Source organism: Beta vulgaris, chromosome 5 (genome assembly GCF_026745355.1).
Source record: "Beta vulgaris subsp. vulgaris cultivar EL10 chromosome 5, EL10.2, whole genome shotgun sequence".
Lineage (NCBI taxonomy): Eukaryota > Viridiplantae > Streptophyta > Magnoliopsida > Caryophyllales > Amaranthaceae > Beta > Beta vulgaris.
The window spans coordinates 3,184,729-3,200,848 of NC_079206.1; the positions used below are offsets into that span (position 1 = coordinate 3,184,729).

Consider the following 16,120-nt stretch of genomic DNA (forward strand, 5'->3'; position numbering starts at 1 on the left):
GGCACAAGCGAGGGCATGATATAAACTCGGGAATGCTAAACCAGTGCCCAGATTAACCATACAATATCATGGCTTAGGCATATTCCTCCTAAGTAAGCCATAAACAATTAGGCCACAAGACGGCACACTCAACCAGAGCATAATATACAGATACCATAAGAAAATAACACATCAGAACTCATTCCAATGTAATCAACATCATGGTAGTCGTCTCGTCCTGTTCATAGATGTTTGATCAAAATAATTTCAAATGAAGAAGCTAACATTGAATTCTTAGCGAGAGTCAATAATCAGGGCATACATTTTAATATACATATATTAATCTACCTATTTGTCTTTGATACAAACTAAAGAGCATGGTAATACCGTCGTAATTGCAGGACAAAAAAAAGAAAAGAAACAGGGAAGACAACGATCAATCGGGAGAACTACTCTTGGAATATAGTAACCCTTCATCATCTCAGAAATCACATATGTATTAATAAAAATACTGTCATCTAATGTTTAGTATGAAAATATCCATAATTGTTTTCTTTATAAATCCAGACTGCTTGCAAAATCCAGCAAGAGGTAGTTCTACCCAAGTAATAACATAATACACTGGACAAAACACGCCTACCATGTATATTCTGGCCATCAAAACCTCATACCAGTAACAACATACCACATTAAGCTGCCTTCTTGTCTTTCAACGGACCCCTTGGGATCTTGCTCAATACTTTTGCGTCAAAGACTATATATTGCTTCTTGATCTCAATCATGGCCTTCTCAGCAAATGCATCTACTTGATCCTCGTATTTCTCATAGAGCACAGGCAAGGTGTGAAGCATAACAAAGCCTATTTAACACATAAGAAATCAAGCAAATGAAAAAAAGACAAAGATTTAGGATCTGTAAACAGAAATGTGGATAAATAAATAAGTTAGTTTGAGAATAAATAGACATTACATATGTAGAACAAAGTCAAGAAGTTGCAGCAACTGCCCAAGATTGAGAAAATCCACAAGCCAGCAATAACCTGATCGAGACAAAAGGATTGAAAGTTAATTCCAGACTCGCAATACACTTGTATAAGCACTTACAAGGGTGACATGATAGCACATACAGCAAGAAACTTTTTCAGGTCTTTTCCTGATGCAATCTCACGAAGAGATGCAAGGCCTCGATTAATTTCATATTTCAAGGCCGATGCAATTTCAAGGACAGGGCCTTCAGGGATCCGTACATCAGGAATCTTAGGGGGAGCCCTGTAAAGAGAGCAAGTGAGTTAGGTCATACAGAAGAAAAAACTTGAGCTACAGGGCATTGCAATGACATTATCCAGAGCTTACTTGTTGATGAAAGTTGATGCGTTCGACCACAAAAATAGCACGGTAATGGTAAGCATTAGAAGATGGCATATCAACGAGAGCAAATGGTACTCAAATATCTCAAACAGAGCCCATACAGCTGTGACAGTCCCAAGAACTGTAGCCGAAATCTTCTTATCCCTCCACAGAAGTATATCCGCAGCTGCAGCCATATGGAATCAGAATCACAAATGTAAGCAAAAAAAAACCACATAGTGTGAATAATATTTATAGGCATGGAACCAAATCTTCAACATCTCCCCAACTTTATTGCAATACAAAAGAAAGCAAGGATGGGAATCTTTAACATGATCTAAAAAGATTCATGTTCAAATAACTTTAAAACTTTTGCTTATTATAATTCCTCTAATTGAATCTTTAACATGAATTAAAAAGATTCATGTTCAAATAACTTCCAAGCTTTTGCTTAATTTAATTTCTTTCAATTGAATCTTTCTGCATCAAACTTTTTTAACTACAGTCATACAACATCAATTTCCAGCTCAAAGAAGCCTTTTATAGCTATCAAGTATATTAACTTTTTCTTTTTCCAGCTCAAAAAGGCATCAAATTTTCATAATTCTAACAGTACATGTAAGTTTAGTAACATTATCAAGCCTAATCACATGAAATTCCTCACTAACCTTGAAAATTCAGCCGTTATCATTACAAAATTTACGATTTCAAGAAAAAAGTTGAATAATCAGATCTACGTAAGAATTCTCTTTGAAAATCAATTATTTCACTTCTAATTTTGATCTAAATCGCTAAACTCAGTCAAATAAAGTCACATAAATCAAATCATTCCAAATTGATCACAATCCAAATGAGATCACTCCGATCTTTACAAAATTACATCAATTAATCATACTGGAAGCTATAAAACAACCGTCATTTTAGACAAATTTTAAAAAAAAAAAAAACAGATTCGAACGAATCAAATCAAAATTCAAAGATAGAAATGCAGAAAACAAGAATTTACAAGAAAAACGTACGTTTACCACCACCGAGAACCTTGTGAACCGGCTTATCTCTGCCAAAAAGACGATAAATCTTTGATTTCAAAGAAGAAGGTGCAGGTTTATCGTCATCGGAATCAGAAGAAGAATCATGATGATGAATTTTATCAGCGATCTTCTCCATTATTGATTCAGCCTTAGGTGCTTCATGCTCCGCCATGTCTAAAACCCTAGAAAACTTCGGTTTTCTCTCTCTAACTTTCTCTGTAACTTTCACCAGACAATTATATTTTCTCTCTCTTCGCGGAATTCTCTCTCTGAGAAATGTACTGCTAGCTCGGCTTTTATTTCGTGAGAAATGAGAATAGCCCCTGAATGAATGATCAGCGTGTGTAAGGACTGAGGAGCCTCTCTATGTCAGTCAGTCGTCCGAACCCAAACCCAAGCCAAACCTGTGTCAGTAAGTCGTTCGAACATGTAACTTATCATTCACAGCATCTCAATCTTAACCATTAGGTCAAGATATCCTTGATCGAGCATATCATCATATATGAGTGTACCATGTGCAATGTAAATTCAAAATTCTTTCTTGCTCATTTGAAGCTCTATCTATTGCGTGAATTGTAATTATTGGAGGACTTTAAATAAGTAATGAGCCAAAAAAAGTTTCGAGCCTACTCATGAATCATGATACACTTGGGGTGTATTTTTTTTTTTTAAAGTGATTAAATTTTGAATGATAGGGCGAATTGGTTAATTTAGTAATTGGTGATTTTTGTCTGAACAAATAGTAAGAGGAAATGTTAAACACAATTCAAGGTTGCATTCTTGTCTCTTGACTATTGTATAATTATATTCATTGGATCTATGTTTATACTCCTACCGTTTCTAGCTTTTTGAATGTAAATGTCTCTTACAAGTTGCAATATATATATAAAAAATATCATCTTGTTAGATTTGTCTTAAAATATTATTATTTACATGTAATTTTTGAAAATAATTAAAGGCTAAATTCATCCTCGAAAATTATGTACTCCTTACAAAAAAAGAGACCAATGGAGTAATCTATTGGAAATTATTTGAGTTTAAGTTTAGAAACTTATTTTTCAAAGTTTAATAGAAGACGTCCTAAATTTATATGCAAAGCTTCAGAGTATACAATACTTTCTATCTCAATTAAATTGTAACAGTTTGACTATTACACTATTTATATAATCCTACTTTACTTTATTTTTATACATCTACAATATAAGTCAAGAACTAGCAAGTATATATCAAAGTGATATAAACATAATTCTAATATATATGGTCAAACCATGAATATTGATCTGACACGATTAAAAATCCTCGACTTATACATTATTGTCTGTTGCAACCTTCCTCGAGTGGTTTAACAATCTGATGCAGTTGACGTAGAATTGGATTTAATTTAACTAACTGTAACAAAAGCACTGAAAATTGTTGCAGCCCGTGCAAATTTTAATCAACAAAACAACCTTCACCTTATTAACTATTTAATTAAAACAAATATTACATATAAGATATTATCAGTCAAAGTTACAATTAAGTAATTAAAAATAATTAAAGATATTAATGATTAAAATTATAAATCGATTTGCTAGGCATGGACATAACCCGCTTAAGCACGTAGTGAAGCCTCGTTGCTTCGGAGTTGAACCTTCGGGACGAAGTATTTTAGTATTCCTAAAGAGGTCAATAGACAAATAATGCATTAATTCCTCTAGGAGTGATTGAACCAAGTATATGAATTATGCAGTTTCTAGAGACTACTAGTTACTACGTGCCAAAACTTCAAGAAACGTGACGGCAAGCATGTCTCCTTCAAATATTTGTGGGACAAGAGTATTTCCCTTCTTCAATTATGAAGTTCTATACATTACTCCTAGTAATTTAGTATTAGTACTATTCTATAAATGGCTGAATCTTTCAAAGTGGAGCAGTTGAGCCACATTTCTCATCATCAATTTGAGCTAGTATCTTAATTAGTCACTAGATGTATTACACGTTGGCGGATTTTAGCCATGAATCAAGCACCTCATCTGTACTCCTTCCGTCTCATAATATATTATTTGTTTTTTGTTTATACGATTTTCAAGAGGTAACTTTGACTTTTAATATCTTCAATTATGTATTAATAAAAAAATATAAAATGTTGATATTATGAAGTACACGTTGAGATGAATTTTAACAAGATCAGACATGAGTATTTTTTTTATATAATAATAAGAATATTTGGTCAAAGATTTTAAATTTTGACCCGCAAAAGATAAAGTAGGTATTATATTATGGAATGGAGGAAGTATAAAATATATTTTTGCAATTCACTACATTTAGATACTCCTAGAGCTTAAAAGCAATGTCATAGAGTTTAAACTTTGATCATAATTCTCAGCAACTGTATATAAAAAAACGTAATCACATGCAATTTTGTTAGATTTAATATTTTGAGGAATATTAAGAAAGACAAGCTAACAATCATGCATAGTTAGTTTGAGATTACCTGTTAATATGCAAAGCGTTAATTATTATTGTTGGGGTTACTTGTTTTATATAGAAATTATTAGAGGTTACTTGTTTTAGAAATTATTAGAGGTTACTTAGACCCTGTTTTTTTAGACTGAGAGACAACTGAACATGAGAGAGTGTTTGAACTGAACTAAACATGAAAGAGTGACTAGATAAAACTGAACTAAATTGAATTGGAAATAAGTTCAAAAGAAGAGGGCCATATCTTAAAAGTTATAAGGCATTACTTATATAAATTGAAGAGGCTATTTGTACTCCCTTCGTTCCTTACTAATTTTCCTTGTTGGAATTTTGACACCATCTAAAATAACATAAAATCTTAAGTTTTTTTCAACATTGTAAGAAACTCATAATTATGTGAGATATTATTTCATCCGTCTCAATTATTACTTTAGTAATATCATATTTTTATAATATTTACAAGTACATAATTACAGATATTTATAGTCAAAGATGTACATTAGCAAATGTACAAATTAAAATTAGAGACATCAATAAAGAACAAATATATCAAGCAAGGCTTGACTTAGTGGTAAAGATTCGGCCTCATGACTTTAAGGTCATGGGATCAAATCCCACTATGGGCTCCTTGGAGGCGAAATTTTCCTTTACCATCCCCCTCCCTCTAAGGAGTCTGACCTGCAAATCTGATTGGTTTAACGGATATAATATCTTAATATGATTAGTTTGTCTTTCATACATGCGACCTCGTGATTCTTTTTTTTTTTTTTTCTTACGGCCAAGTGGTTTGTAGATACGCAACCACACACAGAGAATATTCATTGTCTATTATTAGGAGTAAAAGTTTAAAACTATGGTACAAGACTTTATTTTTTTTGTGAAACTATGGTACAAGACTTTAAGTATACAAGTAATTTTCTGATGGTCAGCAGGTTGTTAGAATTTTTTAGTAGATGCAGGTTTGTCACGGAAATATAGTGAGCTAAGATTTGCGACTTTCAAGTTACTTACTCGTTAAGGTCTCCACTAAAATGGGATGTTTAAAACTATATTTGGGCTGAACATTAGCTTGATGACATTTGATGACATGATTTTTCCATTGAAAATATTAGTTTCACATATAGTAGAAAAATGGATAGTTTGGGGTGTAATCCTAGATTTATTGTTATTGACTTTTTCAGTTTTTTTTTCTACGATCACAATTTTAATTTTAGAGTCTCCTACTTATCTTTTATATCTTGAAACAAAAATACAGATGACAAAATGATTACCTCCCTAACTAGTTTTTTTTAAGGGAATCCACCAAAAGGAGATTAAATATATAAATCTTTCGAAGCCAACAACATAATATGTTTGGGAACATCGTCAGACGCTTGCCTGTTTCCTAGGGTTAGAGGAAGGCAATTCATAAGCAATTATGTTCCCTTTACGCTTTATAAAAAGACATATTACATCTACAAAACGTCGAACAAAGTTAGAACATCATCAATAATTAATGAAAAACACGACATCCTTTGGAATTTCTCTTAAAAACTAGGGGGTAATGGTATCCACTACAGGTTCATCGGGTTCAATTGAATCCATTGTCGATATGGAAAATTCATGCTGAACATTACTACATTACAAGAGAAATAAAAGATAAATTCGATATTTTTACATTACAAGAGAAATAAAAGATATATTCGATATTTTGATTCTTGCAACATGAGGAGCTCGCTGGACAGGGAGGTTATTTGTGTCTTCTTCAAATGCATTTGCCTTGATACATCATGCATGGGATCACTGGTTCGAGTCTGCCTATGTACTGTTTTTGATCTTGTTCTTCTTTTCCCTTTTCTTTCCATATTCTCCTGTCCTTTTTTGAAATACTTTGATTCCATTCCTCCATCTGCTTGTTCCCCTATTCTTATTCTTCCAGCTTTTCTTTCATTTAATTGCTTTAGTTTGCTTTCTTATATAATTTTTTTGTTGTCTAATAACACTCAAAATTTGATATTTTTGAAAAATATTATAAAGAAATAGTCATCATTTATAATGAAATTTCTCTTCGCCCTAAAATATCTAAACGCATTCCCACCCTTGTATTTTTTGTTATAATTAAAATCTTTGTACTAAGGTATAGGTTTTGATTTTACAAAACTATTCTACTCGTCTTACGTCTAAAGTATTCGAACCCACGTGCTGAACTTTCTAGATCTGCCATTGTTCGAAGCACATAAAATAATTGTCTCTCTCACTAGTTGTTAGCAACACTTAGTTTGGTTATAGAACATGTCCCTTGTGTATTTTCATTTTACAAATACTTATATCTTACACTATTGGTTGATAGTAGAGTGGATTGGATCAACCTCCATGTTGGGCTAGTAGCCTTGTGATGCATCAAACCTCACTTGGAACGTGCCAAGGAAAAAAACCATGTTGTGTTGGGCTTGTCCATAATTTCTAAAAGAGGGTGTTAGTTATGCCTTGAATCCTCAAAAAGGCGAGTCGCGATACAATGCTCCAGTGTCGAGATCCAACCGCGACTCGCAGCGGCCAGCGCGATTCGTTTCCGAATCCGATTTTCTTTTAGGGTTTTGTTCAGAGTATATTCTAGGGTTTTTTGTGCGCGGTTCCTTATGTTATAAAAAGACCCTTGTGGTTATTATTTAACAATATAGACTTTTAGCCTCTAGTATTTTAGGACTCCTTGTATTATTCTCTCTAGTTTTTTTTCTCCATCATAGTGAAGAAGCTCGAATTCCCCACTTGTGGACGTAGGTATATTTTGACCGATCACGTAAATCCTTGTGTTCTCTTATTTATCTTCTTTATTACTTTTCTCGATCTTATTATTTCATTAGTTTGTTCCGCATTAATCGAACACTACAACACATGTTTCCTAACAAACGGGTATCAAGAGCAAGGTTTTAAAGTCTTAGGTGTTTATTGACGAGTTTGATTAAATTATGTCAATGAAATCCGACATTGAGAAATTCGATAGACAAGTGAATTTTGGCCTGTGGCAACGGAAGATGAAAGCAATGTTGGTTCGAAGTGGTTGTCACAAGGCTCTTGAAGGTGCATCCAAAAAGCCTTCGGGTATGATGGATGACAAGTGGGGGGGAGATCGATTTGAAGGCTCTCTCGGTAATTCATTTATGTCTATCTAATGAAGTTTTGAGAGAGGTTGCCAAGGAGACGACTGATGTGGGATCGTGGTTGAAGTTGGAGTCACTTTATATGACGAAGAGCGTGACCAACTGTCTACTACTCGAATCCAGATTTCATGATCTTAGTCTTGAACAAGGTAAACCGCTTGAGTCTCATCTATTAATTCTTCTCTATTATTACATCGATCTTGAGATGATGATGAGGATATGGCTATTAGGTTGTTGTGTTCTTTACCGCCTTCATATAAGTATTTTCGAGATACTTTATTGTATGGTAGAGATGATTTGAGTCCGCAGGATGTTAAGGATGTCTTAACTCAAAGAGATTTAATCGACAATAAGTTGTTTAATAAATCTAATTATCCATCTCAAACTAATGCTTTGGTTGCTAATGTTGGTAAGAACTTTAGCAAAAAATATTGTCACGTGAAGGGTCATGCCAAAGCTGACTGTTGGAAATTAAAGAAGAAAAATGGGGAAAAGTCCAATGAGGACCAATCCGCAAATATTGCCAACGATGTCTTTGGTGATGGTGTTGCACTTTAGGGTTATAGGATTTGGAACTGTGGTTTTTACGATCTCTTCATGTTTGATGCCCTTTGAAATCTCTTGGTGAAACGATAAATTGTGTGGATTTTGCTATGGAGTCTATGATAGATTATTTTTTTTAGTTTGTAATGAAATAGCAATCTTGGTTATGCATTAGATTTTGTTCTAGTTATGCTATTTCCTATCTCAAATTTGGTATTTTTGTATTTTGTTAAGTACAATTGCAATTTAGAAATTATTCATGTAATTTGATTTTCTAGAATTGCTTGAGTTTGTTGTTGAGATGAATAAGTGTTTGAAAAGAGTTTGGTCAATTTGAATAAGCATGTTTGACGTGGGTGATTATTTTATACTCTCAATCTAGGCCATGTGATGGTTTCGTATACAGAGTTTTGTGTTCAAAGATGCATCAATACACAATTTATAGAAAATGTCCATTCTTGATGCCTAAAGTGAGTAAGCTTATGGAATTTTTTGTTTAAGGTGGAGGTTATGTGATTTTTGGGTGAGGATCACTTCTTGATTCAAGGTGAAGTTATCTTGTTTGATCGATGTCAATTCAAGTTGGAGTTATCTTGTTTGATCGATTTCAATTCAATGTGGAGATTCGTTAGTTATGCCTTGAATCGTCAAAATGGCGAGTCGCGACACAATGCTCCAGCTCGCGGACAAATGCCGAGAGCCTATCGCGACTCGTGGTGGCACCCCGCCTTGTGGTGATGGTCGCGCCTCGCGGCCAACGCGATTCGCTTCCGAATTAAATTTTCTTTTAGGGTTTTGTGCGGTGTATATATATTATTGTAGGGTATTTTTGTGCTGTTATAAAAGGACCCTCTTGGTGGTCATTATTTAACAATATACACTTGTAGCCTCTTGTATTTTAGGGACTACTTGTATTATTCTCTCTGTTTTTTTTTTCTCCATCATAGTGAAGAAACTCGAATCTACCACTTGTGGATGTAGGTCTATTTAATCGAACCACATAAATCCTTGTATTATCTTGTTTATATTATTTGTTACTTTTCTCGTTCTTATTATTTCATTAATTTATCTCTATTATATAAGGGAAGGGGGAGCAATGGTGTCCTCTTTTGAAATGCCTATTTTGCCCCCTTCCCTTTCTAAATTACAAAAGGAATGTCAAAATCATAATTGGCACTCAAAAAAAAAAAAACTACCGAAAATTAATTTACAACACTCACTCACAAATCACTTAAAAGAAAAAACTTTACCAATCACTCATACAATAATTGAGAAAATCACGTTATAAAAATCACGCAAATCACTCAAATAATCAGGAAACTTTAGTAAAAAATTAAAATTGGCATACAAACTATAACTAATAGCCTAGAATGTCAATACATACAAAAATATTTACAAAAATTTACTTAGAAATCACTATTCTCAAGAACCATTCACAATTAATGGCGTGGGTCATGATAAAAAAAAAATAGAGGTGTATTTGTAGTGAAATTGAAATTTAGAAGTTAGACAAGGAAAAAAATTATTTACTTTTTTATAGTGTTCCCTATATATAATGAAACTTTTTACATATATTTGGACCTATCTTTTTCTATTATATAATTGCGATTAATTTATTAAGATAAAAAGGTTAATAAAGTACAACATATCTCTATTATATTTCTATTATATAAGGGAAGGGGGGAGCAATGGTGTCCTCTTTTGAAATGCCTATTTTGTGCCCCTTCCCTTTCTAAATTACAAAAGGAATGTCAAAATCATAATTGGCACTCAAAAAAAAACTACCGAAAATTAATTTACAACACTCACTCACAAATCACTTAAAAAAAAAACTTTACCAATCACTCATACAATATTGAGAAAATCACGTTATAAAAATCACGCAAATCATTCAAATAATCAGGAAATTTTATTAAAACTTAAAATTAGCATACAAACTATAACTAATAGCCTAGAACGTCAATACATACAAAAACATTTACAAAAATTTACTTATAAATCACTATTCTCAAGAACCATTCACAATTAATGATGGGTCATGATAAAAAAAATAGAGGTGTATTTGTAGTGAAATTGAAATTTAGAAGTTAGACAAGGAAAAAAATTATTTACTTTTTTATAGTGTTCCCTATATATAATGAAACTTTTTACATATATTTGGACCTATCTTTTTCTATTATATAATTGCAATTAATTATCAAGGTAAAAAGGTTAATAAAGTACAACATATTTCTATTATATCTCTATTATATAAGGGAAGGGGGGAGCTATGGTGTCCCCAAATGAAGAGATTATGTTACCCCATTCTCATTCTAAATTACAAATTCACTTACAAATCAAAGGGGACTTCAAACAAAAATACAAATATAATTATAACAATCACTCACAAGTCAACTGAAAAAATTGCATAATTTACGTTATGCAAATCACTATAATGAGAAAACTTTACAAAAACTTAAAAATTCACTTACAAACTACAACCTATGAAAAAATTGACTTGAAATCAAAGTGTCCACTTTCTTTACAATTTATGAAGTACTGTACTTAATTCAAAAATCAACTAAAAAATTATAATATTAGAAATCATAAATAAATTCAATAAATTTTCTATTTTGTTCATACAATTTAACTTCGAAAAATAAAAAAAAATAAAAACAAAAAGATTGGTGAGAGACTTAAGTGACAGAAATTAAACCAATCAAATTTTGCAGTTAAAAACAATTATACTTCGTATGTCTAATGTTCAAATTTTGACTCTTATGTCGAAGAAAATCAAGTTTTTGTTTTGAGAAAAATTCAAGCACGCATCGCGTGCAAAAAAATTCTAGTTTCCCATTAATTAAACACTACAACACCCGTTTCGTAACATAGGGGATCATGCACCGCCCAGACCATGTGTCGTCTTAAGAATTTTCTGTTTTTACTATCTAGACTAAACTCGTGTTAGGGTGGGTCTTGCCCAACTCTAGTTGATATATTTTCTCACTCCAAAACCCCAAAACCCTCGAAATATTTCCGAGCAGTTAAAGAAACACTCTTCCAAATCTAGTATTTTCTCCAACATTTTCTCACTCCAAAACCCTCAAAATGCTTCTCCACCGTTCTCTCCGTCACCATCTCCGGCACTTCAGCCAATCTTCCGCCGCATTAATCCTCCCATGCGACCCAGAAATCTCACTCAGTTATCTTCCTGGATTCCCTAAACCCGACCCATCCGAGATCATATCCGCCATTCCTCGCTCTGATTCAGGCAAAAAAATATGCGCAACAGAAAGAAAAGTTGGGAGAGTTCCTAGCATTGTTTTTGAGCAAAAAGATGGACAACATGGTGGTAACAAGAGATTAATCTCTGTTCAAACTAAACAGATCAAGAAACTTGTTGCTCAAATGGGTCCCTCTTTTTTTTTGTCTAGACTTTTTGAATTGCAAGTTAAACCTTCTTTTGATTCTGATGACATTCTTGAGAATGTTCGTGTTCTTCCCAGAAAGGTATTTTTTTGTTTTTTAGAATTTGGGTTTTTGATTTGTGTTTTTGGGATTTTTTTGAATTGCATAAGTTGAGAATGTTAGTGAAGTAATAGTTTGGATTTCAATTGTTTATGGAATTAGTATGTTTTTGAGATGGGTGAAGTTTATGTTTATGAATTGTCAACTTAAAATGTAGGGATTGAATATGTATTTTGTGTTTTAGGTGTTGTTTGAACGATTCTTTTGCATTAGTTGGACTCAGCAAAGAGTGGCGTAATGTATGATATAGGGAAGTGATATTTTGTATGTGATGGGGTGTGAAGATTTGAGTAACATAGATGATCGTATTCGTAGTTTTATACACGAAGTAATATACTTTGTTGGTTGTAATATATATCTATTATAGCAGGATGAGTACACAGTATACCATAAATAGGTTGTCTATGTATGAACTTTAGTCTCATTATCGATCAAAACTTTTTGTATGTGATGGGGGTGTGAAGAGTTTGAGTAACATAGATGATCGTATTCGTAGTTTTATATACGAAGTAATATACTTTGTTGGTTGTAATATATGTCTATTGTAGCAGGATGAGTACACAGTAGACTGTAAATAGGTTGTCTATGTATGAACTTTATTCTCATTATTGATCAAAACTTTTTGTATGTGATGGGGGTGTGGAGAGTTTCAGTAACATAGATGATTGTATTCGTAGTCTTACATACGAAGTAATGTACTTTGTTGGTTGTAGTATATGTCTGTTGTAGCAGGACGAGTACACAGTAGACCGTAAATAGGTTGTCTATGTATGAACTTTAGTCTCATTATCGATCAAAATTATGCTAGAAGAAGGGATTCAAGTATACCAACTTGTTAACTCCTGATTTAGATGAGTTAGATGGGTGTGTCCATGTGTAATGATCAAGCTTGCGTAGAAAGAGGTATGGAAACATATGGACAATTGAAAGAGCAAGTTTTGAACAAATGATGGAACCAATGTTTATTAGGAATATGTCACACCTATCTAATATCTAAAGTGTTTGAGAAAGAAACATGCTAGAAAGTAGAAATTTTCGGAGAGGCTATGATTAGCCCTGGATGAGGTTGTTGGCTTGTTACATTTCCCGTGCAAAATGTCCCAATATCTGAGGATGAGAAAGATGGTTTAGATTTTGCTAGCTTTGAGCTGGATGAATAGCTCTCCCATGAGGATTTCAAGCCTTTCTATCGAAGCCTGCGTTCTAGTTTCTGTCTTAAAGCTTTTTATAATGAAGCTGAGAAGTTGTTCTACCAAGATTAGAAGGCTCTGATGTTTCCTGATCAGTTTTTATTGCATTTGATGTGCGTAGTATCATTTATTGGCTGACCTGTTGGTTGAGGTAGTGTATGTAAGTGCTAACTCACGGTTTATGTGATGTGAAGATCCAAGAAGAGAACATATGTGAAGAAGATGTCCTCTAGTGATTAGTGAACAGACTGTTATTCTCTTTCTGGTGGTCCTCACCGGAGTTTTTCTATGTTGGTAGCCCTAGTACCTAACCATGTTTTATCTGCTAATGGAAAATTCTGTACAATAGTGGACCTTCAGGCTACTCATGATTTATTTAGTGATGAAGATCCAAGAATAGAACATTTGTGGAGAAAATGCATAGAAGCTTAGTCAAAAGCACTTTTATTTTATTTTCTGGTGGTCATCATTTGAGTGGTTCTATTTGTGTGCTCCAGCGCTCCTATTTCATAACCATCTTTGACTGTTCATGGTAAACTCTATACACAATTGGACCTTCTGTTAATTGCCTGCAATTTTAGTTATTGGTTAGTGAGTGAAGACATGATTTATCTCCTGGGGCTCTTTACGAAGTTCTCTTCCTTCATTCATTTCTATCTAGGGCTATGTGCTCTTGCAAACTCATTTTATTTGTATATTATGTAACACTTCGTTTGGATAGCAAAATAGGAGGGATAGAGGGGGAGAAAAGGAGGGGGATGATGGAGCTCCATTTTCCCTCCAAATCTCTCCAATTTGAGAGGGATGATGTTTATTAATTATTATAGGGGGGGGGGGGAAATGGATCCTTCCCTCTCCCTTCCTTCCCCGGATCCCATTTCCAAAGATACTTCCTTTTTCCTTCATGTTCTTTCCCTCAATTTCCTCCTATCCAAACGAAGTGTAACTCCATCCATCCAACTCATCTTTGGTTTCCTTCGCCTACTTGTAAAGTCCCCATAATCAAAACTCATTTTCTTTGTATCTTATGTTTCCTTACTGGTATATCTTCTGGTTGGCTTTGTACGTGTCTAAAGCCTTCTCTTTTTTAGTTTGTCCTTCAAAATAGTTTTGTGTATTGCAGATGTTGTTGGGGGCTTTTAATTATATATTTCTGATATACTTTCCTCTGTGCTCAACAGCTCCACATGCATGCAGCTTCTGAAGCTATACTTAATGTTACTTTTATTAGAGCTCCTTCTGATGCCTTATTGAAGATTGAAGTTCCTCTTGTGTTTAGAGGAGAAGATGTGTCACCTGGATTAAGAAAAGGTACTCCAACATATACGACCTCTTTCAAACTAATGGGACATATATGATGATTTTATTAGTGATTGACTATTGATTTTTTTGAACTATGTTATAGAAGTTCAAAAATATTGTGACTTGATATGATGAACGAATTCGAAGAACTGTTAGGTTTGAAAGTCCCTTGTCATCTTTACGAACAAGAGAGTAGAAAGTAGCGGGCCTTGTAGAAACTAGTATTTCTTAATCACCCCTACAGGATACCCTAGATCATGATGCTTCATTGCTTCTACTGATTACTGGCTTCTTAAAAATGATAGATCTATTTGTGAATTTCTCTGCAAATTCAATGATTATATATGGCTTGATTTCACTGTTCGTGTTCTATTTTTTTTTTTTTTGTGTCATATGAACTTCTATTTTTCTTTTTGCCTCCTTGTGGTCATTCAAAATCTTGTTGCTTGCCAACTACACAGGTTCATATCTGAATATCATCAAAAGGAGTGTTAGATACCTTTGCCCAGCCGACATAATCCCACCATATATCGATGTGGATTTAAGTGAGCTGGATGTAGGTGAAAAGCTGGTAATGGGTGATCTCAAGGTTCACCCAGCATTGAAGCTGATACAGTCGAAAGATGAGCCAGTGCTTAAGATCATGGGTGCTAGAGTTTCCGAGCAAAAGAAATCCAAATAGGTAGCCCTTATTTCGACTTTATAAAGAATCCAAGAAACATGAAGCCTCAAGATGTGTGTGATAATGGTTTATATGGTGGAACCATAAGCTATGATATTGGCAAGGAAATTTTTTGTCCTACATCATGCCTGTATGACCCTTGTTTATGGCACATGATGGTTTTTACTTCATTGAATTGGGGCATATGGGATGATAGAAGTCTCTGAGTTGTAATAGATGTTTTTTTTATCACTTTGGTCAGGTTTTAGGCTGCAAATTATGCCTCAGATTTTGGTGCTAATTAAGATTTCTACTTGAAGAATTTCTTCAAATGTACAATTAACGGGACAGCTTAAGGTCCAGCGAAATAATATTAAACATGGTTTCTGTGAGAACTAATTCACATTTGAAAATGCTTCAGTTTATAATTGATGCATTTAGGCCCAATAATATTCTTCATTCTTCGATCCTGTGTTTATATGTTGGACGTGTTGGGCACTTCATGATATTTTACGTAGTAAAATTTCCCTGCATAATGTGTGAAGTTACGGAAATATCTTAGTTAGACTCATTTGTTCCACATAGGTTTCGTTTTGGTAGGGCGTAAAAAAAAAATATTTGTAGAAAATTGTTTTTTTTATTTTCAATTTTACATTGTTCGGTTTGCAAAGGAGTGTAAATCATTTCTTCTAGGAAGAAAATTGCTCTCTCAAGAATGGAAAACCATTTTCCCTTCAAAATAAACGGAAAATTATTTTCTTCCTTTTTCTTGTCTCTTTTGTACACTTTTTACTTTCTCTTTCATTTCCTTTTTTTTCATCATTTTCCTTACATTGAATCAAACAACGCAAAACTAATTTTGGAATTGTGTTTTTCATTGTAAATTGTTTCCATGAAAATTGTTTTACACTGAAAATGTTTTACACATAATCAAACGGAGCCTTAATGTGAGTGGATAAAG

General features: G+C 33.5%; 2 protein-coding genes across 2 annotated transcripts; one reads left to right on the plus strand and one right to left on the minus strand.

Moving 5' to 3' along the window:
• Positions 1–458: 458 nt before the first annotated feature.
• Positions 459–2,674, minus strand: LOC104892225 (reticulon-like protein B2). The gene is made up of 5 exons (XM_010678091.4): positions 2,345–2,674; positions 1,332–1,512; positions 1,106–1,247; positions 949–1,018; positions 459–838 (listed from the first exon to the last, which is right to left on the minus strand). The coding sequence occupies exons 1-5, from the start codon at positions 2,526–2,528 to the stop codon at positions 669–671; spliced, it is 747 nt and encodes a 248-aa protein (XP_010676393.1). The 5' UTR covers positions 2,529–2,674; the 3' UTR covers positions 459–668.
• An 8,781-nt stretch (positions 2,675–11,455) lies between these two features.
• On the plus strand, positions 11,456–15,554 carry LOC104892226 (hypothetical protein). The gene is made up of 3 exons (XM_010678092.4): positions 11,456–11,988; positions 14,378–14,507; positions 14,960–15,554. Exons 1-3 carry the CDS (start codon positions 11,587–11,589, stop codon positions 15,178–15,180), a joined length of 753 nt encoding a protein of 250 aa, XP_010676394.2. The 5' UTR covers positions 11,456–11,586; the 3' UTR covers positions 15,181–15,554.
• The last annotated feature ends 566 nt before the right edge of the window (positions 15,555–16,120 follow it).